At 54.7% G+C, this 27615-nt stretch overlaps 12 protein-coding genes across 18 annotated transcripts; all 12 read right to left on the reverse strand.

Moving 5' to 3' along the window:
- Positions 1-252: 252 nt before the first annotated feature.
- On the reverse strand, positions 253-2321 carry ABB37_04080 (putative GTPase activating protein; the record flags this gene model as incomplete). 2 transcript variants are annotated; one of them, XM_015801632.1, is made up of 1 exon in its annotated part: positions 253-2321. In XM_015801632.1, the coding sequence occupies exon 1, from the start codon at positions 2038-2040 to the stop codon at positions 253-255; it is 1788 nt and encodes a 595-aa protein (XP_015660252.1). In that variant the 5' UTR covers positions 2041-2321. The 2 variants fall into 2 exon arrangements, with proteins under 2 accessions (XP_015660252.1, XP_015660251.1); XM_015801631.1 differs by having other exon boundaries at positions 253-2295.
- A 637-nt stretch (positions 2322-2958) lies between these two features.
- On the reverse strand, positions 2959-5304 carry ABB37_04081 (hypothetical protein; the record flags this gene model as incomplete). Of its 2 annotated transcripts, none has more annotated exons than XM_015801634.1 (1): positions 2959-5304. In XM_015801634.1, exon 1 carries the CDS (start codon positions 5203-5205, stop codon positions 2959-2961), a length of 2247 nt encoding a protein of 748 aa, XP_015660254.1. In that variant the 5' UTR covers positions 5206-5304. The 2 variants fall into 2 exon arrangements, with proteins under 2 accessions (XP_015660254.1, XP_015660253.1); XM_015801633.1 differs by having other exon boundaries at positions 2959-5300.
- An 839-nt stretch (positions 5305-6143) lies between these two features.
- Positions 6144-8799, reverse strand: ABB37_04082 (putative protein kinase; the record flags this gene model as incomplete). The annotated part of the gene is made up of 1 exon (XM_015801635.1): positions 6144-8799. The coding sequence occupies exon 1, from the start codon at positions 8199-8201 to the stop codon at positions 6144-6146; it is 2058 nt and encodes a 685-aa protein (XP_015660255.1). The 5' UTR covers positions 8202-8799.
- Positions 8800-9845: 1046 nt separating this feature from the next.
- ABB37_04083 (putative methylenetetrahydrofolate reductase) lies at positions 9846-11028 on the reverse strand (the record flags this gene model as incomplete). Of its 2 annotated transcripts, none has more annotated exons than XM_015801637.1 (1): positions 9846-11028. In XM_015801637.1, exon 1 carries the CDS (start codon positions 10773-10775, stop codon positions 9846-9848), a length of 930 nt encoding a protein of 309 aa, XP_015660257.1. In that variant the 5' UTR covers positions 10776-11028. The 2 variants fall into 2 exon arrangements, with proteins under 2 accessions (XP_015660257.1, XP_015660256.1); XM_015801636.1 differs by having other exon boundaries at positions 9846-11006.
- Positions 11029-12160: 1132 nt separating this feature from the next.
- Positions 12161-13187, reverse strand: ABB37_04084 (putative 40S ribosomal protein S8; the record flags this gene model as incomplete). The annotated part of the gene is made up of 1 exon (XM_015801638.1): positions 12161-13187. The coding sequence occupies exon 1, from the start codon at positions 12941-12943 to the stop codon at positions 12161-12163; it is 783 nt and encodes a 260-aa protein (XP_015660258.1). The 5' UTR covers positions 12944-13187.
- A 543-nt stretch (positions 13188-13730) lies between these two features.
- ABB37_04085 (unspecified product) lies at positions 13731-14243 on the reverse strand (the record flags this gene model as incomplete). Its single annotated transcript, XM_015801639.1, has 1 exon — positions 13731-14243. The coding sequence occupies one exon, from the start codon at positions 14241-14243 to the stop codon at positions 13731-13733; it is 513 nt and encodes a 170-aa protein (XP_015660259.1).
- Positions 14244-15074: 831 nt separating this feature from the next.
- On the reverse strand, positions 15075-17179 carry ABB37_04086 (hypothetical protein; the record flags this gene model as incomplete). Its single annotated transcript, XM_015801640.1, has 1 exon — positions 15075-17179. Exon 1 carries the CDS (start codon positions 16770-16772, stop codon positions 15075-15077), a length of 1698 nt encoding a protein of 565 aa, XP_015660260.1. The 5' UTR covers positions 16773-17179.
- A 391-nt stretch (positions 17180-17570) lies between these two features.
- On the reverse strand, positions 17571-18580 carry ABB37_04087 (hypothetical protein; the record flags this gene model as incomplete). Of its 2 annotated transcripts, none has more annotated exons than XM_015801642.1 (1): positions 17571-18580. In XM_015801642.1, the coding sequence occupies exon 1, from the start codon at positions 18411-18413 to the stop codon at positions 17571-17573; it is 843 nt and encodes a 280-aa protein (XP_015660262.1). In that variant the 5' UTR covers positions 18414-18580. The 2 variants fall into 2 exon arrangements, with proteins under 2 accessions (XP_015660262.1, XP_015660261.1); XM_015801641.1 differs by having other exon boundaries at positions 17571-18575.
- Positions 18581-19460: 880 nt separating this feature from the next.
- On the reverse strand, positions 19461-22437 carry ABB37_04088 (protein transport protein Sec23-like protein; the record flags this gene model as incomplete). Its single annotated transcript, XM_015801643.1, has 1 exon — positions 19461-22437. Exon 1 carries the CDS (start codon positions 21966-21968, stop codon positions 19461-19463), a length of 2508 nt encoding a protein of 835 aa, XP_015660263.1. The 5' UTR covers positions 21969-22437.
- A 397-nt stretch (positions 22438-22834) lies between these two features.
- On the reverse strand, positions 22835-23967 carry ABB37_04089 (hypothetical protein; the record flags this gene model as incomplete). Of its 3 annotated transcripts, none has more annotated exons than XM_015801646.1 (1): positions 22835-23967. In XM_015801646.1, exon 1 carries the CDS (start codon positions 23795-23797, stop codon positions 22835-22837), a length of 963 nt encoding a protein of 320 aa, XP_015660266.1. In that variant the 5' UTR covers positions 23798-23967. The 3 variants fall into 3 exon arrangements, with proteins under 3 accessions (XP_015660266.1, XP_015660265.1, XP_015660264.1); XM_015801645.1 differs by having other exon boundaries at positions 22835-23964; XM_015801644.1 differs by having other exon boundaries at positions 22835-23935.
- A 494-nt stretch (positions 23968-24461) lies between these two features.
- On the reverse strand, positions 24462-25152 carry ABB37_04090 (putative mitochondrial hypothetical protein; the record flags this gene model as incomplete). The annotated part of the gene is made up of 1 exon (XM_015801647.1): positions 24462-25152. The coding sequence occupies exon 1, from the start codon at positions 25053-25055 to the stop codon at positions 24462-24464; it is 594 nt and encodes a 197-aa protein (XP_015660267.1). The 5' UTR covers positions 25056-25152.
- An 807-nt stretch (positions 25153-25959) lies between these two features.
- Positions 25960-26926, reverse strand: ABB37_04091 (hypothetical protein; the record flags this gene model as incomplete). The annotated part of the gene is made up of 1 exon (XM_015801648.1): positions 25960-26926. The coding sequence occupies exon 1, from the start codon at positions 26791-26793 to the stop codon at positions 25960-25962; it is 834 nt and encodes a 277-aa protein (XP_015660268.1). The 5' UTR covers positions 26794-26926.
- Between the last annotated feature and the right edge of the window lie 689 nt (positions 26927-27615).

A 27615-nucleotide genomic window follows, 5' to 3' on the forward strand; every position in this document is an offset into this window, starting at 1 on the left:
CCCGCGGCCGAAATTTATGACGCGGGGAATAGTGAAACAGTTTTTTTTTAATTATATACGTCCCTTACTTCCGACGAATATCCGCGACGAACAACAATAAACGGGGGAAAACACGACATTTCGCTTAATTATCTGGTTGTCAAATGAAAGAATGGCGCAGAACTGTGTTGCAAGGAACAGCTTTCAATACGTGAAAGGAGCGCCATTTTTCCTCCATCTTCCCTCTCCCCCAACAACAACAAAAAGGATCGCTCAAAACTTTTCGTAGGCGAGGTCCGGAGCGGCGTCCTTACAGGAGTCGCAGACGGCACCCCGGGCATCATTCCACCAATTGGGACGGTTCTTTCCACACACCACGCACGGCTCAAAGGTCTCCGTCTTGGGTGCGCGCTTCAGCCGCGGCTCAATACGTTTCGTGTACACCTCGCTGCGAATCACGTCAATGCTGCTGCCGTCCTCGCCCAGGTCGATCGAAGGCGCGCGGGCCAAGATGGTCAGCACATCTTCGCGGTCCGCAACGCGGGAGTCCAGCCGCAGCAGCTCGTACAGCTCGTTCGCCTCGGTGGAGTCCTTGATGGCGAGGAGATTCGTGCGGAAGTGTTCGACGATGGCGAGGCAAAACCGGATGAGGTAGTGCATGCCGCCCGCCATGAAGGCGTCGAGGAACTGGAAAAGCTCATTGAACTGCAGCACGTGAATGCAGAGGCCGGTGAGGATCTTTTGGAGGTAGGTGTCGGGCCAGAAATTGAGCGCCTCGAGGTGCTTCGCCACTTCGGGCTGCAGCTTCTGCATGAAGTGCTCTACCACCCAGGCGCTCGTTGCAAAGCCTACCGCCTCCGCGGCCCAGTGGCCCTTGATGTACTCCGTCGCGACAAAGCGAATGACCGCCGCCGTCTCATCCTCCGTCAGCACCAGCATGCACAGACCCGCCAGGTAGCTCATCGCCTGTCCGTAGGCGTTGAACTCGTGAAACATGGCGTTGAGGAAGGCCACCATCTTCGCGCGATGCTCCGGGTCGAAGAAGGTGCGGTCGGCGTCCTTGATGATCACCCGCACCACCTCCTCATCCTCGTCCTCGATCTCGACGTACTTGACGGGCTTGCGGTAGAAGGCGGCCTTGGCCACCCACTTCGCTAGACGCTGCCGCAGCTCGTCCTTGTGCGCTTCGAGAAACCCGTTGTTCAAGTTCAGCAGCGGCGCCCGGCCCACCACCTCGGCCTCCCAAAAGCGCGGCATGTCAAAGTACGGCCCGGTGAAGTGCTTCGGGTCGCAGTACTTGACCGGCTTCTTCTTCACCTCCGCCGCAGGAGTCTCCGCTTCCGCTGCAGCTGCCTCGCCCTTCGCCTCTGCTGCTGCTGCTGCTGGTGCGTCTGCGGCCTTTCCAAATCCGAAAGCCGGTGCCGCCGTCGCACTTGGAGAGCCCAACGCGGCCCCAAAGCCGAACGTCGCAGCGGAGTTGGGGGAGCCGCTAGCCGGCGCCGGTGCGGCGAAGATGCTGTTGGCGCCTGGGGCTGCCCCCAATACCGACGACTGGGCCGCACCGAAGCCGAACTTCGGTGGTTCCTGCGTGCCCGGCGCAGCCCCCAGTATCGACGACTGCGGGGCGGCGGAACCGACGCCAAAGCCCAATTTGTTCGTTGCCGAGGCGGCGGGGGCAGCGGCGCCACCAAAGTTGAGGAGCGGGCGTTCGTCCGCAGCCTTGGCGGGGAAGGCGGCGGGTGCGGCAGGAGCGGAGGAGGCAGCCGCGGGCTTCTCTTCACCTTCAACGGGGTACGCCTTCCACACCTCGGCGTCGGGCTTGCCGGAGGCGCTCTTCAGTTCACGCGCTTTGCGGTAAATCGCGCGTAGCTCGTCGTTGATCTTGCGCGCATTTGTACGCGCCACCTGGGCATCTTCGAAGTAATCGGCCGGAATGGCTGCGTAGGATTGGGCGAACGAGGCGAGGGCGGTCGGGTAGTTACCAAAGACATCAAAGCACTCTTTCGCACGTGCCGCTGCCAAGCCTGTGATCTCCTGCAGATGAGCAGCGGTATTGGCCATTGAGTTGTAGAAAGAAAAGAAGGATACTGGAAACACAACGGATGTACTCAAAGTGTGTATGCGTGGGTGGGAGGGTGAGCGTGTAAGGAGGTTAATACTCGATTTTTTAATTTCCTTATAAGACGTGCTCTGATGAGGCTTTTAGATCTGTGTACACTGACTCGCAAACAGGCGAAGGAAACAACCCAGTGAACACACTAGAGACTGCCCTTAGCAAATAAGATATCAAAAAACAAAAACACGACAATAACTCTCTATGTATTGGTGCAAATACGTGAAACTAAGCGAGGGGGAGCGGGGCTCCAGCGAAAGAGGGGAAGAAATGGTCGGAGAAGCGTTTGATGATCTACACCGCAGAAAATTGCACCTTATAAAAGGCGTCTTTCTTGTTTTTGAACAGAGAAAGTCGTAGTGGCTGCGATTGTGTAAAAAGAGGCAAAAAAAAAAACACCTAAAACGGAAGCAATCCGGTCGCTTCGCGGGGATTTTTCTTCTCTTCCTCTCTGCAAGCCATGGAAAAACTGTCATTTGAAGAACAGTAGTGACAAGCAAATCTTCTCCGAGTGCTGTGTTCAGCAATTGTAACATTATTTCTCGTCTTGGTTTTTCCCCTTTATTTCTTTATTGCAAGAGCACCACTGTACATAGAGAGAAATGCCAGCCCTTTTTTCACAGGTGGTCCATCACGCGAGCCAAAACTTCTTTCCTTCACAAATTATGTACATGAAAAGTTTGTCATCTGCCAGGGAGAGCACGAGACGAAAAAGGGCCCTTCAGTTGCCGCAATGTCGGCGAAGGACAGCGCAGTCCGCACACATCAATGAGAACAAGGCGAAATATAATCGTTCGCTACGAGCGGTAAACGCCACCACCTCTTCCTCAAAGAACGGGAGAGCAACAACAACGCCCTATCCGGTCTTACAAAAGAAGAATCCTCCGAATTTCTTGCACTGGCAGCCGCCGCGCCGTCCAATCGTTCAGGCCAGGCGCGTAGTAAAAGAAGAAGAGCAGGGCACCAATTTCATCATCCGTCATCGGGGTCTTGAGGCGGTCCTTGACACACGCCTGGAAGTCCGCCATACCTAAATTGCCATCATAGGTGGACTCTGACACCCCGCGAAACGAGCGGATGGCCAGTGTGCGGCGCGCCTCAATCAGGCTGAGGAACTGCCGCAGCGCGGCTTCAGCCTGCGTCTTTGCATTCGCCGCCTTGCTGAGCATCATTGCGCTCTGTACCGGACCGCGACGCACCGTGATGCCACTGCGCACGTCGCCAAAGGTGCGCAGCGACTCCCTTGGCTTGAAGGTGGAGAGGAACTGCTGCTGCATAAGCTGTTCCGTGAAGTCTGAGAGAGAGACCCAGCCGTCCTGGTCCTCGTCTATGCGCCGCATCACATTGGCCATCTCCTCCTCCGTCACGTGCACGCCTGCGTCGTTGAGCAGCTCCCGCACGTTCTCCTGCGTGAGCCCCTGCGTTGACGATGAGGCGTAGTGCCGGAAGGCGTCCGTCACGCGAGAAAAGTGCTGATTCAGGTACTGCGGCACCTTGTTCAGAATGTCCTGCGTGCGGAAATACGCCTCCTCCATGTTCGGCATCCCCATCTCCAGGAAGCGCTTCGTTCGTTCATCCATCTCAGTGAGGACGTAGTCGGTGCCGTCGAGATGCACCGTGCGACCGACCTGCAGCGACGACGGGTCGCTGATGGTGTCGACGGCACGCCGCGCGAAAATCTTCCCGCCCAGGTGGCCGCTGTTGCGCACGGGTAACTCGTACACCGACACGGTGTCGTCGGCAAGGTAGTAGCAGATCATGAATTGCCGGCCCTCGTTTTCCTGCGACGGCCGCAGCAGCTGTGCTCCAAATCGAAAGACGTCCTGCGCGTACCGGGACAGTTTCAACGCATCTTTTTCCCCCAACGAGTCGTCGAAGATCATCGTAGAGGCGCCGTAGCGCTTGGCGGGTACCCCGGCCGTGGCGATGGCCCCCGTGCGCTGCGCCCGCGGCAGCCGCGGACGGCGCTTCCCGACAGTGATTTCGTCCTCCTCGCAGGGCGGTTTGTCAACGGCGAGCTGCGGGATGCCCTGCGCCGCCATGTAGGACCGCGTGTGCTCGTCGCAGTCGTAGATGTAGAAGGGGCGGGTGAAGATGTCCACCACGGTGCCGGTGCGCAGGTCGGCCGGAGTGAGAACGGCGGGAGCGGGCCCGTGCGGCCGATCGAGCGTCTCCAACGACAGCAGCGCAGCACGGGCCTCCTTTGGAATCGTGCGGCGGTGAATGAATGCCGCATTCGAGTCCCGGCCGTCGTTCTCTGCCTTGTCAAATAGCACCGCCATCGTGTTATCGGCGAGGTAGTACAAAAGACGGAACTTCCGCTTCTCCCACACCGCGTAAAAGCGCAGCACGTTGCGGTCGTTCTCGAAGAAGTTGCGAGCCTTTACGCGCTCCGCTGGGGTGAGGAGGCTGGCATGGGTGCCAGTCCGCGCTGCCGCCTGCATCTCCACGACGCGACGCATCTGCGCGTGCTGCTCGTCGATGCCGGCCGGAACACGAGCGGCGCGGACCTCGAAGTCGTCGCACGGGTAGTCGAGCGGCTCCGGCTGCGGCATGCCCATCACCTCGCAGAACTCGCGCGTGGCGGCATCGCAGTCTACCAGGTGGTAGTCCAAACCTCGCACCGTGACCACGCCGCCGACACACATTTGAAAGACGTCGAGGCCATCTGGATGGAAGCGCGACACCGTCGTGCATTTCTGAAATCCGCTGTTCTGCACCGCCGGCGTCTCGACCACGTTCAGTGAACCGTCGGCGAGAAAGTAGTGCAGTTTGACCTTCCGCACCCGCCACGTCTCGATAGTGCTGTCCACGACGTCCTCCGTGTAGTAGCCGAAGAAGCGCAGGACCTTGTCGTCCAGCGTGCGCCAGGTGGGGAAGTGCTGGAGGATGACGCGCACGGGAATGCCGCAGCCTTCCGCTGGCGGAGCCGCCGCCGCTGACGCGCCACCTGCAAGCTTGCAGTATGCTGACGTCTTCACCGTTCGAGTGCCATCGGGCTCCGTTGAGCAGAGTTGCTGCCGGCCTCTGGTGACGGGCTGATGCAATTCTTCAAACGCGAAGCCGGGCAGCTTCGGCAGTGCGTTGTACACGGTTTTTTCACCTCCGTTCATTGTGAGGCTGACAGCGACTACGGTGCTGTGTAACTTCCTTTCTTTTGCTGTTGTTGATGATTGCACAGACACACCACTGGTATGTTTGATGTGACTTGCTGCGACGACGCGAGAAAGTAAGAGGCAGAAGTAAAGAGCGAAGGACGTTCGTAGAGTGGAAAAGGGGGAGAGTTACCGTGGAAAGCAAAGAGATAATTTTGCCTCACTAAGATAGATTAACCCGATAAGCGGATCACTTTTCGGAATGAAGCATGTCGGCACTCCGCACGCACACGGGCTGCGAGGAAAGAATGTTGCGCTGGTCGAAATGAACATCAGCTACTTATTAACGGGAGATACAACATGATGGTGATGATGGGGGTTCGATTCTACGGATAGTTCAGTTGAAGAAAGGAAGGGGGAAAAAAGAATCACTGGAGTGTTACCGATTGATGCCGGGGCACAGTTGCACAAAGATAACAACAGAAAAAAACGAAAGTAAGAAAGAAACACTACAAATAGCTGTGGAACCCTCATCTAGGGTACGTTAAGAAAAAGAAAAGGAAAGAGCAAAGCACTATATGTAAGAGCGTTATGAGAAAAGGGCCACTAGAACATAACGTTACAAAGACAAAATGGAACAACAGCAAAAAACAACAACAACGACGTCGATAGCTGACGCGATAGCTGGACGGAAAAGAGTTCGTTCCACTGGGCGAAATCACAACTGAACAGTTTCCGCTGTGTGTGTGTGTGTGGCCAAGACAACACTACGGATTTAAAAGGAGGAAATAAACAAAAAAAAAGTCTTCATATATTGAAGAAAAGTGTACCTGGACATGCACATACATACCGCGCGCAGAAGTGTCCATTACTTACGGAAGACCAAGATGAGAAGGGTAAAATACATATTTTGTGCCGTTCGTCTTGTTCACTTTGTTAAAGGGGGATTGTCCACGTCAACATCGGCTACTTTGCGGAGTCCGTTGCGAAGACGTTGAGAGAGCCGAGGTGACAAAAGGGTGGGTCGCAAGTTCGGCTGCTGTGATGCGACGCTGCGGGTCACGCTCGACGCAGCGGCGGCAAAAGTCCACCGCATCGAGCGACAGCGACGACTTCGTCTTCACGGGGAACTCATGCGATTGAATGTGGAGGAGCAGCGCATAGGGGCTGAGCGATGCCAACGCACACCACGGCGACGCAGCAGTGAGGAGGTGGTGCACCACGCAGCCCACCGCCCACACGTCCTGCGCTTTTCCTTGAAACGTCCAGTCAACGGACGCCTGCTCCAAACAGTGGAGCGACTCGGGCGGCATATAGGCGGGCGTGCCGGCAATGCTTGGTTTCCCGTTGCCGGTCAATCCACTCACACCGCGCACGGCACAGCCAAAGTCGGTGAGGCGAATCGTGCCGTCAGAGGCGAGGAGGATGTTGTCGAGTTTAATGTCCCGGTGGCACAGCCCGCACTCGTGGACGTAGCGCACGGCATCGACCAGCTGAGCTGCAAAGCACCGCACCGCCTGCTCCGGCATCCCACCAGGAAAGTCGGCAAGAAGATGACTGAGCGTCCCACACTCCACCCGCTCCATCAAGATCAGCACGCGAATCGTGGAGAGCGCAACCAACCTCTTTGCTTCAACGACTTCATTACGCTGCGCGGCCGCGTTTGAACTCAAGCGTGGAAACAGTGTGGTCCGCTGATCAATCACGTTGTTGGGTCGACTAACCCGTCGCGACTCCAGCGCGCTGGGGTGCGAGGAGATCTGTGAGCTCTGAAAGCACGAGGTGTTAGCGCTCTCCACTGCTTCGACGCGGCAGCCAAAGTACTCCACGATGTAGGGGTGCCGAAGCTGGGCGAGCTGCCGGAGTTCGTTGCGCACGGCGGCGAGTTCGTCGGGTGAGTTTTGGTTGATGAGAGACTCCTTCACGGCGAGCTGCTGACCCGTGCGGGTGTCGACGGCACGGTAGACGGTGCCGCTCGTACCGACACCAAGCACTTGACGCGAGCGCAGCACCTTCACGTAGCGCACAAAGGCGTTACGGCGCTGGAGAGTGAAGACGTTGCTTTCCTGCAGCGCGGTAGTCACCACTTCTCGGTCCGAGGAGCGCGTGGTGGTAGCGGTCGTCGTAGTGGCACTAAAGTTTCCACCAGACAAGTTGTTGCTGGGGTAAGATTTCACTGCGGCAAACGACGCTGATTCCAGCGCGCAGCCGCTACCAGTTGTCACTAGGGTGTCGCCGAACACCTCCTCCACGCTGCAGCCGCATTCAGGGCAGAATTTGGCGTGATAGCAGAGACTCGACCCACAGGTGCGACACAGGGAAAAGCCCACCCGCCGCAGCGTGATAAACGCAAGCGTCTCGTCCACATCGGACGGGGTGTCCGCGAAGACCACCTCAGACGCTGAGAGACTCCGACTGACACTGCGGAGGCTCATACAAGACCCGGTAGCGGCAGCGGCAGCTGGGATGAGACCGTCCTGTACCCCGCGCGAATAGGCCAGCTCAAAGTCGTCCAGATCCGTTGAGAGATCATCGAGGAGGGGGGACGCGTATTCAATCGGCACCACATCGACGCCGACCAGAGGGGTAGAGACGCTGGTGGCAGCGCGGTGTGCGTACATGTGCAGCGACAGTGACGTCGTGCACCCCTTCGGCGCAGGTTGTGAGGTGGGTAAAGTCGTGTGTGGCGAGCCGGAGAGGAGGCGCGAGAAGCGCGAATACGCTGCGGTTGCCTGCGCCCCCTCACGGGCGAGCGGCAACAGATCGACGATGGTAGGCGAGCCCTGCATGGAGACGGTACAGGACAATGCGCACGAGGTGCCGACGCTTTCTTCGCTCTTCGGTAAAACGAGGGGAAACCTCGCTGCTTCTTGTGCGTGATGAGGTACTGCTGTGGAAGATTCCGTCTTCGGTTTTGAAGGGAGCTTTTGAGTAGCTGTTGCGGTGGAGTTACGAGAGGTTCTGCAAGACCGCCGACTGCCACAGTACTCAGAACTGCTGATAGATACCCCCATTGCTCATCACCCACCTTCACGTAGATGAGACTAAACGAAGCAACAACAGAAAAGAACTTGGACAGAGCTGCGCGCGAAAAAAATGCTTCAGATACGTTTCTTCTAGAACAGGGAAAATATCTTTTGTGGTGTAGTGGAAGGGATGGAGGGCACAACAGCAGAAATGAGAAAAGAAAAGGGAACTGTACCCAGTTTCAACTGCAGTAGCAGGAAATTGTATGAGCTGAGATACATCAAAAATGTTATGACAAAGAAGCTAAGAACCTTTTTTTTTGGTGGGGAGAAGCATGGGGAGAAGGGGGGGGGGGGAGAGAGAGAATCTTATGCGGCCAACACAGCAAACCAGAAGAGAAAACGATTGAAAGTCGTCACCTGAAACAAAAAAAGCTAAAAAAAGTGACAAAGTTGAGATTGGTTAAGTTCAAGAGGGGTTGTGGACGTACGCGGAGCTCCGAATGGGAACTAAAAAGGAGTTAACAGTAACAATAATAGTAGTAAACAATAACTAAAATGAAAGAAATGAAAAGACAATCGTGAAGGACAACAACGGCACTGTACAATGTACGCGGACAACGCCGCTGTTGCTTCTTAATTGTACTGTTCGTGTTGAGCAACCGGGAGGAAAAAAAGAAAGGCGGAGAGACAATGGAGGAGACTTTCGGAAAAGACAGAGAGGTACACACACACATATAAAAAGACGCACTAGAGGCGCTCGCAGTACTGCGACATTAAACAACGTGGAAGAAGACGCAATTCTACATCTGCATTGCAGCTCCGACTGACAAGTACATGAAAAAAATTCTCTTTCTGAAAGAGTACGGCAGCTTTTTTCTTGCAACTCCTTTCCATTTTGCGCTCCTGTTGCAGGCATGCTTTGCCGTTCTAATTTGATGAGTTATTTCATATGTTTTCTTTTAAAGATTTTTAGTTTTCTTTCTTCTCGATTTCATCCATTAACCCAAACCGAAGCGAAAACGTGGTTTCAGTCGAGCTGGACAAAAAGAAAAAGAGCGTTGTCGAGCGCACACGACATGAACACCACAGAGAAATAAAGGCGGAAGGGTGCGCCGCTTTCTCGCACTTTCCGCTTAAATATCTCACTTTTACTTTTCATTGCGGCTTTTCTCTTCTTGGGCATTTCTTTTTTTATACTAACCACCGATGAACACAGCAGACGCTTGTGCAAACGGCGGAAAAGAAAAAGGCGCCAAGGCGGTGACCGCGTGAGTGCGCTCAGGAGAACACGCGGCACAGTAACCGTTACCCGTACACCGTACCACACATCTTCCAGACGCGCGCAGCGAGTGCAACGAAGAAAGAGAAAAAGGAGACAAAAAACGAGAAACAGAAGCAATTATGTGTGTAATTCCACGGTTTCCCGCGTTGAAACCCACCCAATAGAGATCACGGAAGGGGAAAGAAACACATATATGTATGTAAAGAAGCAAACCGATCAGAAACGAAGCAGAACAAAAGAAAAAAGACACGTGTCACCAGCTACGCTGCATCGAGCTTACCAAGATGACAGAATGCGGTGAACTCGTACGCCCCACATGAAACGCCACAGCCTGGGAAGAGGGATGGGAGGATCACGCTTTTTCTCGTTTCACGATCAGGCATGCGCAAGCAAGAGCCGCAGTCGTCCTACTCCACGTGAATGCCAAGACGCCGCATTACCTTGAACGTCTGTGAGGTATTGTTCAGCGTGTAAAAGTGCAGGTGGTTGTATTCAAGTCCGGCATTACGTATGTAGTGGATCATGGCCAGGCACTGCTCCACACCGTAGGCCTTCAGGCCATCGTGGTCATCCTTCAACGATTCCACCTTTTGTCGCACGTCGTCAGGGATGTGAGTCTTGCACAGCTTCACGATGCGCTTGAAGCCGGCGTAGGTCGTGATGGGCAGCAGACCGGCGAGAATCGGCACGTTGATGCCCATCTCGCGACAGCGGTGCACAAAAGCGACGTAGATGGAAGGGTCGTAGAAGAGCTGTGTGACGATGATGCTCGCGCCGGCGTCCACCTTTGCTTTAAGGTAGTCCAGCTCCTGCTGATAGTCCTCCTCGGTGATGGTGCCGTCGTCAGCAATTTTGCTCGGGTGCCCTTCCGGGTATCCGGCCACCGTCACACAGAAAAAGTCGTCGTATGTTCTGCGAATGTGTTTCACTAAGTCCTTCGCGCACGCGAAGCCGTCCGGGTTCGCCTTAAATTCCTCGCCTTGCGGGGCGTCGCCGCGCAGCGCGAGGATGTTGCGGATTCCACTCTGCTTCGCAAATTCTAGACTTTCCTTGATGAGCCCGGCGGGCATGTTGGTGCAGGTAATGTGCATGTTGACTGGAATGTTTGGGTACGTGTCCTGCAGCTGCTTCGAGAGGCGCAGCGTCGTGTTGCTTGTGCGGCCGCCGGCGCCCCACGTGAGATCGAGAAAGACGGGCGACTGCTTGGCGAAGGCAGGAATGTGCACGTTCATCAACTCCTCCTCCGTTCTTTCACAGCGCGGAGGGTAGAACTCAAAGGATGTGTACCACTTGTTCGGATCCTCCTCGGCCAGGATCGTGCTGATGTACTCTGCCATGATTTCAGTGGTGCGTATGCCGAGAAGCGGCTGGCAACTTTGTTACAGAAAGCAACAAAAGAGTTACAGTTAGCTTTAAAAGCGGAGGGAAAAAAAAGAAACAAGCAACAAGGAGCAGTAACGCTTGGAAGTAATATTGATCCCGTAGAAAGTACAGCGTAGACAGCTGCGCAGAAAGCAGAAAGAAAAAAAAGAAAACGAAAAAAAGTATTGAGGAGTCACAGAAAGTACTTCCGTTGATGATTATACAACCTTCGACAGCACATGCAGCCACACAAATAAACGTGACATATCGATAAATACAAAAAATACGGACGAAGAGGGAGAGAGAGGGGACGGGAGGAGAGGGAAGTTGAGGGCGATCCGAGAGTACCAACAATTAAAAAAACACACAGAGAGGAAACAGTCATTCTGAGAAGAAAAAATATGAAAAGAGCATCTGTTTTCTTTTCCTTTCCTTTACGATTGAACGCCCTCCAAGCGTAGCGCTATTTTTTTGTCGAAGTCAGTTCAACGCACTGGCAAAGAACGCACTGGGAGTTCAAACCCACCAGGCGTGACGCGAAAGAATTCGGAAGACACATTACTTCTTCTTTGCAGTTTTACTTAACACAGTACAGAAAAGATATTTAAAAACAGTTTCGAGACCCCCTAGTAGAAGAAACTTACACGAAAAATGTTAGAGGTAAACAGTCAGCACCTACACTTAAAGAAAAAAAACATTTAGAAAGAAGGGCGCCGGTACTTTATCGACCTTGCGGCATGAAGGTTTGCGCAGCGCGTCTCGAAGTTTCTCGCGTCCTCGCTTCATCAACACAACTTTTGTGGCTTTTCGGCGGAAAAACCCCTTTTCAAAGCTGCTGATAATTTAGGTGCTCTTCACTTGCTTCAAACTACAGAAACACACCCAAGAAGAAACGAAGAGACTGCAGCAGGCAGAAGAAAAAAAGACAAGGTATCTCTGAAGGCTTATTTTTCTCGTCTGCCACGCCCACAACCCCCCTCCCCCAATCCCCAACGAGTAAAACGCCACCACAGCTCCAAAATGGGGGAAAAACCAGGCACATCTGGACTAGCAGTTATTCGCTTGCGTAAACCAATTACCCAAGTCTTCCCTCGCGCAGCGGAGGCAACAGTTACGGAGAAAGCGCTCCAAGAAATCGTAAAGAATAGCGGGAAAGCATCAAATCATGCACAACACGAAGGTCCACTGGCCCAACGATCTTGTCGCCACCCTGGTGTGCCGCGGTCTCTTTTTCTTCTTTCATATTTATAAAGTACGGTTGATGTCGTTGGTTTCTCCTCACTTCGCCTCGATGGACACGTACACAAAACGTCCCCAGCGCGCATCGCACGGACAGCCATCACGTGTACACGTTGCACGCTTACACGAGCAGTACCGCGTTGATGCAGCCATCGTTTTCCGGGTTGTTGGTCACCTGCGCGTACTTGCCCCACACCACCTTGCCCGACGGCGTCACGAGCCCTAACTCCGACACGTTCACCTCAATCACGGAGCCCTTCGTGATGACACCGAGGCCGGTGTACATCTTACCCTGCGGGTTCTTCTTGACGGCGATGATGGGGAGGTAAAAGGTCGCCTTGAGCTCGGGGTGGGTCACGTGGGCCTTCTTGAAGCGCAGCGCCATGGGGCGAATAAAGCGCTCCATCTTGGGCATGCGCCGCGTGAAGGTCTCGCCGACGAAGGTGACTTTGTTTACCAGACGCTTCCACGACTTCTTGCCGCGCTTGCCAGACGTGATCGCCTTCAGCATCTCATCTTCCGACACCGTCTTCACCTTCTCGATCGGCACCGCCCACTTGCCCGCCTTCTCCTTGCGCTTCTGCTTCAGGGAGTTGGACAGCACCTTGGCGCGGTCCGCCTCGCTACGGTCCATTAAGAAGCCAGGCAGCGCATTCTTCGGGCCCTTCTCTTTCACGCGCTCGTTCGTCTGCTTCTCCTCGTGCTCGCGGATTTTCTTGCGAATCTCCGCCTTCTCTACGTAGCGCGCCTTCTGTGCCAGCTTCGCCTTCATGCCCCTCACGCGCTTCAGGAAGGTCGCGTCCGTGTGCGCCTTACGGGCCTCACGCTTGCGGGTGCGCTCGACGTGGTCGAGCCTGCGACCGTAGCGCTTTTGCGCCTGCTCAATGTACTCGTTCTGCGGCATAGTGCGGAATAAAAAGAGCTAGAGAAAGTGAACAAGAAAGTAATGAAAAAAATTTCCAGTTTCCTTTTGCAATACTGTATTGATATTCTCATACACACACACACACACAGAAGCAGATTCTCAGTTGGCGAATACTAAGCAAGAGAGAAGAAAAGGGGTGGACGCAGTGCCCTACCCGCTCAGTAATGTTGGCCTGTATGCGGAACGGTTTCTTTGTAAGTGTAGGATGTAAAAGTGGTGATGCTGCATATTGAAAGAGGTGGGGTGAGAGGAGTGAAAGGTAAGCCGTGCAAAGAAGAAAGAAAACAAGAAGGGTAGAGGGATGCTCGGCGCCACGGTCGCTATGGGGAGTGACGTCAACATATTGTTCACCGATGCCAACACAAAGAATCTGGACTGCAATTTCTGCGTGAATCGAAAAAGGGCCCACCCCGTTTCGTAGTGCGAAACACGTAAAACAAAAACGTCAGAATAAACCTCGTATTGTACGTGTTCAAGTCTACTTTTCTTCCTCTTAATGGGGTATGAGACACCTGCATGGTTTTGTATGACTGATAAACAGATGAAGAAAAGGGTGTCTCCGTACGGCACAAACCCGACACGCTTGAAAGCAGCAGCACATGAATATATATAATATCTGAAAAACAAAGAAAAACACTGGAGATGAGTATTTAGGTAGGACTTTGCCCAAATCGCTGCTCTACGGAAACAGCAGCACGCTTTAAACGTCGCACATACGAGAATTCTCTGCCTGTGACAATTGAATTGGCCTATTTCTATACTGCCGTCAATCGCCTTCACTTCTTCGAAAGAAGAGCACTTCCGTAAATTCGCTCAATAGCGCGTCCATGACGTGCTGCTCATGCTTCGGCAGCTTCGTTAGATTAAAGGTGGGGTACGAGCTACACGGCGGCACCACACCTGTATTCGCAGCGACCGCTCCACCTAACCCCGAAGGCGAGGGATCTACCGAGCGCTGTATGAAGTCAGGTGAATGAAGCATCGCGGCTGCGCTGCCGGAGTCCCGATTCGCGAAGGGCTTCGCGGCGGAGGCGGTGCGACTGCGCTTGACGATGCTCAGCCGATCTTCCACGTTCTGCACCTCGTCCGCCTTGGGGCTAGCGAAGGCAAGTGCGGTGCTGCTGTTAGGCTGTAACGGCACGACGCCGGCTACAGGGGCGGAGCTGGGCCGCTCATACGCAGTGGGCCCACCTGGAGCGAAGTTGCCGACAAGCGTGGAGGACTGGCGTGGGCTGATGGCACCACCACCACCGCTGTTGCGTCGCGATCTGAAAAGCATCACGACTCGGGAAAAAACAAACAAACGAACAAAAAAAGAAGCGTACTCACCGACGAGAGAGAAGTACAACACAGCACAGACGCAAAACACAAAACGCTAAAAAGAATGGGAAAAGAAAGAAGAAAAAAATATGTAAATCTAAATATCGTGTTGTTGCCCAGAATCGATAGCAGAGCCTACGTACGTTTTTGTATTGCTGAAGTATTTGAGAGGTGAAAAGTGTAGTTGTTGCGTAGCAGGACTGCATGGCACAAATTGATGTCCACACACAAGACAGAGAGAGAGAAATGAGAAGCACGAATAGTATAAAGTTCGAAAAAACAAAAAACGATACACACCCCTTAAAGCTGGACACTTCGGGAAATGCAATGCGGTGAAATAGTTAGCGGTACGTCCTTCGTACCCGTCAGAAACACCCGAGAGCTTGTTATTGTTGCCAGGGAGGCGAAAGCAAGACCAGTGCCCAGTGGGCAACTTTTTTCTTCTGCATTGATTCAAAACACGTACACACGCACACACATTTTGGCAACAAGAGCAGCGAATTAGCAAATGCCATTCAACAACGGAGGTCGTTCTATTGAGGATGTTTTCTTTTTCTTACTGCTATTGAACTGCATGCCTGAACACAGGTGGATCTAATTTGATGGTCAACCGACACGCGTATTTTGGTGCCATTCAGAGAGAGAGAGAGATGAGTGAGTCCCATCCTTCGCTATCTCACTACTAGTAGTACTGAGACTGTTCACAGGCAAGAATGCAAAAATATATATCTCAACGAACAATTCTATGGATGTACGCACCGAAAAGGCTTCTGCGCCATCACGAACATATCTATGCACCATACTGAAGGAGGCTACCTACGTGGTCGTCGTCGTAGCTGTTCCCGTTAAAGCGCTTACGACCAAAGCGGATCGCTTCTTCGTGCGGTGGCTGCCGCCCGCTATCCGCACCCTTGTTTGGCTGCGGATGCGTCGGCTCTTGCGCACTTCGCTCCTCAACCTCCGCGCTGGCTGCTAAGTTGTTTGCTTTGCGAGATGGTCGAAAAACAGAGAAGGGCTCGGCAGCGGCAGCAGGAGCGGACGACGACGATGAGACCCGCTCCGGGGCTTCCAAGGGTTGGGCGTAAATCAAATCTCGCGCTGCGCACGTCTCATGGTAGGTGCGGCGCGAAATTGGCCTGCTAAACGGTTCTTCCTCTCGCAGGACGCGCTCGAGCTCCGCATCTTTGTGCGCCAGTGGCCGTCTCGCCCTCGCTTCTTCCTCCTCATTTGCGGCCGCATCCGCAAGATGGGGATGCTCGTCGCCGACCATCTCAATCACCTCTACCTCCGGTTCATCGATAATACGGCTGTGGGGCGGGTAAGGCGCGTGTGGTCGCTGTGGTTGAAGCCCGTACTGGTGAGACGTCGCTGGTGCGCGACCTTGGTGGTCAGCTAGAACGTTGTAGATCGACTCCCCCGATGCACTGGGTGGGCGGAGGCGACGGCGCTGACCTTCATCTACCTCGGCGACCTGTGTCTCGTCGTCGTCGCGGTCTCCCTCCCCGTCCCCGTAAAAGTGCATCTCATTCATCATCGGATCTGCGTGGTACTCGTCGCGGTCTCCCTCGCCGTAGTAGTAGTAGTAGTGCTCGATGCGTCGGTCCAAGTCTTCCTGACGACGCCGCATCTCCCGCTCTGCGCCGGCGGCGATCTCCGCTGCCTTGCGTCGCTGTTCCGCCTGCTGCGCGATTTCATCGAAGGTGCGACCGGACGGGGCAGCGGCAATGAAGACGGCTTTCTTTTCATCTGTGAGCGATGATACTGCTGCTGACGTGGACGGCGCGGGGACGGGCCGCCAACTCACACGCGATGCACGCGACGTCGACGGCCGCGACGATTGCGCCGAGACGACGCCGGAGGCTGGAGCAGCGGTGAGGTGCGCCAGCGCTGTCAGTCCCTCCTCTCGGAGCTCCACCGCCCACTTGCGGCTGTCAATTTCGTACATGGCGTGGCGGAGGTCATCGTTCATGGTCAGTACGACTTTCTGCTGCTTGATGGCAATGGTGGCGACGCCGGGCATCGCCAGCTGAAAAATGCGTCCACGGGAGAGGCCTTCGCCGAGGTACATGAAGAACTCTCTCAGCGCTGCGGCCGCGGTGCGCGCCGGTACGCCACACACGGCGACGATGTCCGCCATGCTCACCCGCACGCAACCCACCCCGTTGCTCTTTTCGAGAGGGACCTTGCCCGTGTCAATGCCGTAACGGTTGGCGTAGTTCAGATGAATGCCAAAGCATAGCTTGCGAGTTGTGTAAGGGCGCTGCTGACGATCGCGCAGTAGGACGTACTCCTCCGTCCACAACGCGCCAAAGGGGGAAACTTGCACCGCGCGACCGTCCAGCAGGAGACGCCTCGCCACAACGGCGACGGCGACCCACACTTTCTCCAGCTCGCTCAACAGAAAGACACTCGCGTCTGCCTTGTTCTGCCCTGCGGCGCACTCAACGAGGGCGACGTTGGTGGTGATGGCACCGCGTGTGCTCAGCATTGCTGCCGCCTTTGTTAAATGCACTACAAGGAAAAACTCTTCGGAAGTAGTATGCAAAAAGCAAAGCGGCGTAGAGGCAGCGGAGGAGCAATCAACACAAAAAGAGACCCGAATACAGTTCACCCGATCACAGAAAGGAAAACTTCTATGTTTATGCTAGTGCGCTTTCGTGCAAAGGCAGAAGAAGAGCGCTGATTAAAGGGCACGCTGAGGCGTGAAAGGATGTGTGGAGGGGGAAAAGCGCGGAGATGCCACTGAATCTACTGATGGCCCAACGGTTCTGTAAACGTGCCAATGAGGCGAGGGTGAACAGATAAGTTCAGCAAGGAAGAATTTCTATGTGCGAAGTGGAGAGGGAAAAAAAAGTACAAACACCTCGTCAGCTTATGTACGAGAACACTGTGTGCTACGTGGAGAAATCGACAACGCAGAAAGAAACAAAGAAAAGGAGTGAAAGACCGATGGACGATGAAGAAAGGCATTAGCGAGGCGGTAAGGGAAACCTACCATGATAAGGACGTATGTAGAAAAGAAGAGGGGGCACAAAGCAGCCGCGGGCATTGGAGGTAAAAGCGAAAAAGAAAAGGTGGGTCAGGGAAGTATCATTTTTCCAAAAAAAACAGTAATGCTCCTTTTTCCCCTCTTACATAGTAATGAGGGAAGAGCAAATATGGGAAGTACACTCAACAGCAACAACAACACAGGAGGTCCTCGATGAATAAAAGGCGAAACACACCCTCTTCACAAAAGAAGAAAAGCGAAAGCATCATCCCCATTTTGGGTTTTTCCTGCGACGACTTAGTCATCGAAAGGGTTGGTGCGGTTCGTTTTGTAGCGTGCACGATTGACCACCGTCTCGGGTTCGCGATAGAGCCGGTTCGTCACACCGAGTCCGAGCACCGGCTCGCTGTTGTCGTCGGCCTCACTCCACGAGCGCGCATTCCTCGCTCGCACCTCTTCAAAGGTGTACTCCACATCCGAGGACGAGGAGGGGGAAGTTTCACCTTCATCTTCAAAGAGCGACGGCGGCTGTATCGCGCGGGAGCGCGCGGGAGGCGGCGACTGACGCGCCGGCGGCAGCGGTGGTGGAACGGCCTCTACGTGCTCGCCGTAAGCGGTTTCGAGAGCAGTGTCATCGCGTGCCTGCGACATGCGCCGGGGCAGCGAGGCTGCCGGCACGGACGTCGCCGCGGACGCCTCCAACAGCGTCTTCGCAATCCCACCCAACGCGGCCACCCCGCGCATAAGCCCCGCGCTGAGCAGAGCTCCGTACTGCATCAGCCCCGACTCACCAATCGTCTGCACGTGCCGGACGACAATGGAGTCCACAACGGGGGAGTAGTTGTCGACGAGGGTGGCAAAGAGCTTGCGGTAGATCTGCACAGATCCGAGGAAGCGTGGGTGTGCAAGGTACAACGCCAGAACGATACGCGCGCACACGTAGAGCCAGCGCATGGCGATGAAGGAGGAGAGAAAGACCACATCGGCCACCTCCAAAAGCCAGGAGAAGATGAGCGTCAATGTGACGTTGGTGACCTGCTGGGGGTCAGGATTGGGCGAATGACACAGCTGCGCACCGTAAACAACGGGCTGAACAAAGGACAGGTACACGAGGTAGCCTCGTAGGAGAAGTTCGAACATGTTAGGAGGGAAGAGAGAGAGAGAGAAAAGAAAGCAAAATCGAACGTTGAAAATGTTGCTAGTACTCGTTGTGGCGCGGGCCGCTTCTGGAAGCTGCTTTGGATATCGGCGTTGGCACGCGCGTCAGTGCTTGCAGCGCGCCCAAGAAAAAAAAAAGGCAGCTTCACTTAAAAAGGAAAGCAGTTAAAGGTAGAGAGAACAGGTCGTTGAGCAAGCGGAGGGACATTAACTGGTGACGCTTTGAAAGCCTGAGAACGCGTTTCGGCTGTGACGCACACATTCTTTGTCGGTGGACTGTATGCCCCCCCCCTCCCCTTTAAACGGTACTTGCGTGACAGGTGTTTGTTTAGCAGCAAAAAGAGAAGGGAGTTAAGTGCTTAGAAGTCTCTAGCCACCCTTCAAACGTCAGAAACGAAGGGGCGTAACGCTTCTCTGTTTCATTCGGCGTTCACATCTTCGCTGACAAAGACATGGTGTACGTTCTTTTGGGTAGTCTGGCAAATCGACTACGAGGAGTTTAACAAGGAAGACAAAAAAATGCAGATCACTCGTAACCCACGATTTCACTGACGCACACGAAATCGTAAACGGACGTGACTGCCAAAGGTTAACAAAAAACCATTTTGGCATTTCATCTGCGACACGTCCCCTTACCCACACGCAACCAAATTTTATCGCGCTAGATGCTCGCGCTGCCGTGCAGCACATCGCCACAGACGAGCAAGTCGTTTCAACAACAAAGAACCCTCTCCACAACAACGGCACAACATCAACGAACAAACGAGGTACACGGGACTTATCAATGCACGCATATGAAAGGAGAAGGAAAACCGGAAAACGGCATACACAGCGTAGAAAAACGGACGTGCAATGATAATAAAAGTGTTTGTCGTGGCGAAACGAAACCTTCAGTGCAAGCAGCAACAGCAACGACTCACGGTAGCACCTGTTTCGAGTCGGCTGAAAGGAGCAACACACATTTTTTTTTTGATCTTTTTGATTGCTTCGCAAGAATGCTGCCAACCCATTCTCTTTCCCTTCACCTCCTCACTGAGAGACGGCCAGTTTCTTGAGGTGCTGCATAAACACTTGCAAGGAAGCGTCGTCCGTGTACACCAGCTCACCTTCGTGCGAGCCGTAGGCACCGCCCTCTGCGGAGGCGTAGGTGCGGCTAGGGTTAATGCGGTTGTACAGAATACGCGCGTCTGGGTCGTCCTGGCAGACGGTAATGAGTCGCGGCGTCGGGTAGCGGGAGCTGATGAGGACTTGCGCATCCGCCATCGGGACCTCGAGGAATTCCTTGAAGTACGCGTAGTCCTCCTGTTCCGCGTACCCGGCGTTCTTCCACGCGGCGATCGTGGCGCCGTAGTGGACCAGCACCTCAAAGAAGGTGTCGAGCAGCAGCACGTTGTCGGGCTGGATGGCCGTGCTGTCCAGCGGCACCGGCTGCGGGTTGCCGTCCATGCGGTAGCTGTACAACGTTGGCTGAATTTGCACAATAGAGTCCTCCACGTTGGACTTCAGCAGCTGCAGCCGCAGGAACGCCGTCTCGTCGGGGCTGGAGTTGAATATCTGCAGGTAGCCAGAGCGACGAAGGTGGTACATGAAGGCAGGGAAATAGACGAACTCGTTGGGCAGCCGCAGCGTGTCGGGCTGGTCCTTCGTGTACGTACCAAAGCGAGCGACGAGACGTACCACCGTGCGGTCCAGCCACCGCAGCACATCGAAGAGCGGCATGCTGTCAGTTTTGTGCACCGCCTCCCGCGCCAGCAGCACCGCCGCCGTTTCTTGGTCGAACGCGGCCACGAGGTCCTGTATCGGCGGGTTCTGCGCCTGGCGCAGCGTCAGCGTGGTGACGCGGGTGTGCGTCTCCTGGCCAATTTCGTAGCGGGTGATAATTTGGGTGTACCGCAGGGGGTTCTTCGCGGCCTCGCCGGACGGCGCGCCGGCGGTGTCGAAGTATATGGCAAAGGTGGTGGTCGAGTCTAGCTGGCACGTCGTCCACTGACAGGTGCCACCGAGGCCGATCTCGTACTCCGCAACGGAGGTGGATCTCTTGCCGGTGCCGACGCACGGCCCAATCACGCCCTGCACCTTCCACGTCGGCGATGTGATGACGTCGAAGGTCGCGTTGAGGCCCATCTTCAGCGCCACGTCGTCGCGACGTTCGAAGAACTGATGCAGCGAGACACGGAAGGGCTCCTCCAGCCACGACTCCGCGTTCAGCACGACACCGCCGGAGGACTGCACGCACGTCTTCATCTCCGCTAACCCAAACTGGTCCAGTGAGGCTACAAAGCAGTTCAGCGAGTGGCCCTGCGCGACGATGCGGTGCATCAGCTTCTCGTAGAAGGCGCAGGAAGCGCTCCAATACGACGCTGCGGCCGTCTCGTCGCGAATATCAGCGTGCACGCGAATCATCTTTTCACGGCTCACGTCGACCACAATACCCGGGCCAGAGGTGCACGCGCCGGACATGAACGTCAAAATGCACGAGCCGGTGTTGGGCGAGACGACCTGCAGCAAGCTGGCGGCGACGGACAGCGCGGCCCCGGTGCAGCGCAGCGGGCGGTGGTCCTTCAACACCGGCCAGAGGTCGCGGGTCAGCGAGGAGATCAGCTGGGTAACGTGCTCCGCGCAGCTGCCCAGCGGAGCAACAAAGCGCTCGGGTGAAGGCACTATCACCTTCAGCTGCTCCGCCGTCATCTCCTGCGTGCCGCGCAGCACCATGGAGCGTGGGAAGTTCGCGTAGCCGGTGATTTCATGCACGCTGACGGTCGTTCCGTAGGTAATAACGGCCACCTTCGCGTTTTCCGGGATCATTTGCAGCGCCTGAAGAAGGAAGTCGCGCAAGCCCTGCAGCTCCTCGTCTGAGTCCAGACAGGTGTCGACCACCAAGACGAAGGTGGGTGGGTTGCGGGCCGGCATGTGCGCCACGTACTCCACGGTGCTTGAGGATCCCTGCATCTCTGACGGCAGGTTGTATTCGTTTGCTTGTTGGTGGTGCTGCGGAACGCTATTTTTGGCCAGACAGAGCGGACAGCCCCAGGTGCGGCTGCGGGAGTCGAGGGTGGCGTACGGGTTCAACACACCACCGCACACGGTGCACTGCGTGGGGGCGTAGTTGAGCTGTGTGCACGGGGAGGCGAGGGGGGAGTAGAGGCAGCCGAGGGGAGCCACCAGGCGCGCGCCGTCAATGCGACTCATGGGGTAGAGCGACCACGACCACCGCGCCGGGGCTTCCGTGCCTGCCTGCCCGTTGGGTTCGCCGTTGTCTACCACACCCATAACAGGTTGCTGTTGCTGCTGATTGTAGTCTTGCTGGTAGCTTTGCGACGCCACAGCTTGGCTCGCAGCTGCGTTTGCGTTGTACTGGTGCTGCTGCTGTTGCGCGTAGGCCTGTGTCTGTTGCGCGTCATACTGGTGGTAGACCTCATTCTGAACGCCACCGTATCCACCGTACGCGTTTGGCGCCCCAGACCCGTACGCCTGCTGCGCTTGTGGCTGCTGGCCGTATTGGGCGCCGTAGTCATTGTAGCCGTACGCTGCGCTCATGTCTTTGAATCTGCAGAAGATTCTGTACAAATACAAAGGATCGAGAACGGCAAACGCGTTGTGACCACAACGGAAAAGTATTACAGTTCAGCGGCAGCCCACAGTTTCATTAACAACAACCCAATAGTGACGCTATTCAGCGGAAACCAGACTTAGGCTACGTGTGCTTCTCCGTTCGTCTCTCTCTCTCAGATTTAGAGGCACCGTTTCCCGTGTTTTCTAGAGGTGGTTTTTTATGTCCAATTTGATTCGGAGATGGACAAAAGGCGGGTTGAAACGTGATGCGTCAAATGCATAGACGTTGGGCGATGCACAAACAGAAGAGAAGAGTGTCGAGAGTTGCAAAGCGGAAGAGAGCACAATGAATCCGCTTTTCCCTCTCTGTTGTCTTTTCTTTCCTTCCTTCCTTGTTTGTTTCAACGCAGAACTCCTTTCGTTCTCCTGTTATTGCTTTCTTTTATGTGAGTGCTGTTGGCAAAACAAAGATGAGGAGGGAGGCATTCATGAACAAGAAGAGAGCAGTTGTGAAGCAGCACACACGCGAGAGGAGGTCAGCGATGTGCCAGGCCGGAAAGTCCGTACAGAGAAGGGAAAAGAACATCGTAGAGTTAGCTGTACGTGCGAAGCACGTTCAAATTCAGCTCGGCACTGCAGAAAACAACAAAAAGGTAAAAGCCAACAGCAGGCTGGGGACGGTATTCGGCTTTCTTTCCTTTTGCTGTTGTTGTCGATTGCATCCACAGGATCTCGTACACACGTGCAGCGCCCAAATCCTCCATCCGCTATGTGCCTCTTCCACAAAAGACCAGCCGCTGCGCTGTCCTTCCATTTCATTGTTTCACTCGTTTCTTTGTTCGTCGTCTAACCTACGAAAAAAAAGAACCCAACACGTCGTCCTCGTCGTTGCCGCCACCCGCCACGCCAACTTCCTCCTTGACGGACACCGCCGTGTTGGCCCCACTGTGCGGCGCCGCGTGCGCTGCTGCCGTGGTACCTTGCTCCGTCTTCACAGTCCCCGCTACACTGCCAGCGGTGGCGACGGCGCGTCCTTCCAGCTCGGCCCGCTCCGCCTCGCACCACGCCAGCAGCGCCGCGTTGCGCTCAAAACGACTTTCCACTGCTTTCCGCAACGCCATCAAACAGCGATGCGCGGCCTCGTCGACGATGGCGCTGCTGGCACCAGCGCCACCACCACCAACACCGCTGCTGCTGCCGTTAATGCTGCCGTAGTTGTCCACGTCCTGCCCGCTGACGCCGCCGCTGCTGTTGGTGGTTGCGGAGGTGCCCTCTGCTGCATTGATGTGTTTGTTGTGCAGCCACACCTCCTTCGCGTGTTGGTAGCGCTGCATCAAGGCGGCGACCTGCAACAACGCGGAGGGAACGGTGGTGCTGTGGCCGGCGGCCTCCTGCGCCTCCTGCGACGTCCGTTTCAGCTGTGCGAGCCACGCTATGGGAAACAAATTCAGCATCGCCCACCAGTCCGTTGCCTTCTGCAACGCCGCCACAAAAGAGGTGTGATCGCACGTCTTTTGGCGCAGGGTGTCCTGCACGGCTCGCGGCAGCGTGCGGCTGACGGCGATGAGAATGGAGCGCTTCGCGCTGTCTGAGACGCCGCGGGTGGCGCAGGTGAGAAGCAGTTCGTGAATGAGATAAATTAACGACGCACGCTGGGCGTCGGTAGTCTCCTTGTGCTTCATCTTTTCCGCCACGTAGGCCACGATGGAGTCTGCCTCTGCGCCGTGCAGCGCACACCACGTCGCAACGCTGACGATGGCGCCGGTGGAGGGGCCGATGAGGTCCACGCGACGGGCAATTTGCTCACGATTCATCCGCTCGCGTGTGTTTGACGTGCGGTGGTTGATGAAGATCTAGAGTGAAGGCGCTTGCATATATATTTAACTACGATGGACGACCGTGGCGGAAGGCACGTGTGAAGAGATCGACGACGAAAGTGCTCAGTCAGCACCTTTTAATTTAATTCAGAGCACGCACCAACTACTTCGCAGCGTTCCGCGCCGCGACGGCGAATAACAGGGAAAGAGTAGAGGAGGAAAAGGCACGTGAAAAGACGGTTTTGCGCATCAAAAAACGACACAAGAATGCACTGACGGGCGAGAGGCCTGACAACCGTCACCAGCGCAAGCGGCAGGAAGTACGCCGGGGTAACTCAAGAAGTTTCCCAGAAAACCCCACATACTAAATAAAATAAAAAAAGCACACGTGCATGGAAAGAAACAAAGCTTGCGACATCCCGAGGATTCCATTTGCAGCGTACATAAAAAGAATGCAATTTTGTGTGGGGAGCGCAGCTAAGCTTCAAGTGGAAGCAGCAACCGCTGTCTCGCAAGAAGCGCCATTGCACGCGGTAACAGCAACTCCAACAGTACATCCTCATTTCACTACTTCGGAACTCAAATGCTTTCCAGTTCCAAGCGACCGTGCTTGTGCGCCTGTGTGTGTGTGTGCGGTCCCCCTCCGATTTTCCCTTGGCCCTCAAAAGTCGTTCAGTGCGTATCGCGCACGCGTGGTGAACTGCCGGCTGTTCTCCGTCGAAAAAGACCATCGCGGGTCCTCTTTGCGCAGCCACGCGACCATGTAGGCCACCTGCACATCATTCGGTATGTCGAATTCCATATCCGCACGGTGCTGGCGAATCTCGCCCGTCTGGGTCGGCCTGCCGGCCGCCACCAGCCCCAGGTCATTCGCAGACCGTAGCGACAGCCGCACGTCCATCACGACGTTGCCCGAGGCGGGACACTTTTGCACCGTGTAGAACCTCCGCCCCTCCGATTCCAACACGAGCCATTCGTGCTTTTGATGAAAGACCTTCGCCATGGCGTTCGACTCGCAGGGTGCGTAGAAGGTGTAGACGTGGCGCAGCACATCCTGCGCACTCAGGACAACATCGCGATGAATGTACACCTTCCCTTCCTTGGCGAGACAGTCACTCGTGAAGTCGAGGGCCAGGCCGAGGCCCGCCCCGGTGGCAATAATCGCCAGGTGGTTTGCGAGTGTGGTGCGTGCCGGTGCGGCGGCCATCGACAGCGCTGTCCCGAGGAGGGCACCGCCACCCAAGCCTTGCCCCATGCGTTGGCGTACCGGGGAAATGTATGTCTATCAAAGATGAAAGAAAAAGATGCTTATAAGTGGGTCCCCCTTTTTTTCAGTTCTAGCGCCAGTGTACTACGCGTTGAGAAGGACATAAGACAAGTATTCAGAAGGGATGTAGGAGTACATCCAAACGCACACACACACACAAACAAGAATGCAAAGAGACAACATAAAGAGTCAAAGGACGAGTTCATGATGTTAAGGGAGCAGTATATAAAGACTTTTAAAGGCGATGACGATGTGGCACGCTGAGGACGTACGCAACGGCCTTTCCCATATTAAATCGTTCAACTGGACAGGGATCGGTTCCCTTTGTAGATGACAAGAAAACGGAAGCGCGACGCAGCAACATCAAAGAAGGGCAAGTGCTTCTTCGCGTGTTTCTACTCCTGTGCTGTCACGTCTGGTAATGATTGGAGGCGGGTTATCCTCCGTATCTTTTATGTGTCTTCGCGTCTGGAAAGCGAACCTCTGTGGAAAGAACATACGCTTTACACACCTACGCAAAAGGAAAAAAAAAACAACGCAAACAAACGAGAGGAAACAATTGTACAACGCCCGCTTCCACCTCTCTGCATTTCAGTGCACAGAAGAGAGAAAGCACATGTGGGTGCATGTGTGTGAGCGTGCGAGCGAGCGAGAGAGCCGATCGTCAGCCATACAATCAAGGGGGAACAGTAAAATAAAAATGGAAGCATCAATACGTAATTAGCAGTTAAGAATAAAGAGAAGAGAAAAGCAAATAACAGCAGATATGATAGCCAACACACCATGAAAAGAAAGAAAAAAAAAGGCTTGCAAAAAGAAAATAACACACGCCGCAGACACAAGGAGACGACGCACAGCCAACAAGGCTGCTAATACATTTAAACATAGAATGTCATATGACAGCCGGATACACTGCTGTGTCTTCCTCGCTCTCGACGAGGCGGAGGGCGTTTCCGGGGAAGTGAATGCGCACCCCACCCTGATTGGGCACAAAGTCGTCGTTGTACTCCGCCACGACGTAATTCGTAGGCGCCGACGCTGACAGCGGCTCGTGCGGAATCTCTTGCACGTTGGTTCGGATGTAGGGACGCGGCGTGAGAGAGAGGCGGGGCGGGTGCGCCGTACTGTAGCGCATTTCCTGTAGCGGCAACGGAGGGCGGCGAGGCACGGAGGCGGCGGCCAGCTGCACCGCTACCTCCGGCGGCACCCGCCGAGGACTTCCCTTCCCCTGCACTGCGACCTGCAATGGATCACCGAACTGCCGCTCTAAGAAGCCCGCTGCGTACCACGAGATGGTCGCCGAGGTCGCCAAGGACGACGGAACGAAGAAGATGACTTGTAAGATGAAGGAAGCGTCCATAAAGTTGCCATGCTGCCACCCCACCTGGAAATAGGCGTGCGTTTCAAGGATCACCAGGGGCAGGTCTTTGAAGAAGAAGACAAACCACAACCCAACACACAGGCGCCACATCCGCTCAGCGTGCGTGAAGCTATACTTTGCCGACCACAACCAGAGCACAGAGCTGACACAGAAGAACGCGACGCCCCCGATCACGCAGAAGGACAGGTGAGCCGCAATAAGGGCACTTGGGTAAATATCTTTGCGTTTCTGAAAGAAATCAGCCGTGTTGATGATGGAGACGACTAGACCACCCAAGTAGAGGAAGATGAGCACAGCAGGTAGCAGCAGGATGTTTGGATCCACGACACACTCACAGAGAGACATGTCGCATCAGTGGAAAATAGAGATGCAGAAAGGCAAAATAAGCAATAATTACACGACAAGGGACGTCCCAAAAGCTGCTAAGTCAGCTAATTCTACCCCTCGCAAAGAAAGAATGAAAGCCGAAATTCGGCGCTACGTGAGGCGAAAGCGCACGTGAATTAGAAGAGATGATACCGAAAAGGTTTTGTGAAGTACGGAGCACCGAAGCGAAGAAAGAAACATGAAGGTACGCCTCAGCAACGGAGCAAGGAAACCAGTAGAAAGGAGAATGGGAGAAGCGCATTCACTGAAGAAAGGATTGTATTTTCTTCGCATAGCAAAGAGCATGGCAAGGCTATCAAAAAAGAAGATGGGTGGAGCTCTCTAAAAGAAAAACAAGTCCAGCAACAGCATTCTAACACCCTATTTGAATACATTGAGAGAAGTCATTTCAACTTCTGTGAACGCATATCGTATGCCTTTAAGATCTGTTTCATTCGTTTCTCAACAGCCTGGCAAAAAGAAGAAAAACAAGAAAATATCTTTGCAAATTGAAAAGGAAAAAAGAGCGAAAATTAGTTAGACGTCATACACACAAGTGGAAAAATCTAAAGAGAACGGCAGCGATCTTATGCACGCTGATGTGCGCAGGGAGATGAAGATGCGATACGATGCGCACAACTGGTAAGTTGACCGGAACACCCGCTCAAAGTTGAGCAACAGCGGTGGGGAGAGAAAAGGGGAGGACTTTTGTTTTCCATTCCTTTCCTAAGAAAGACAGGAGACGGACAGAGGCGCGTTCTACTAAAGGCATACGCGGCTTCGCGGATGTTCCTCACGGCG

This window comes from Leptomonas pyrrhocoris (assembly GCF_001293395.1).
Source record: "Leptomonas pyrrhocoris isolate H10 chromosome Unknown, whole genome shotgun sequence".
Taxonomy (NCBI): domain Eukaryota; phylum Euglenozoa; class Kinetoplastea; order Trypanosomatida; family Trypanosomatidae; genus Leptomonas; species Leptomonas pyrrhocoris.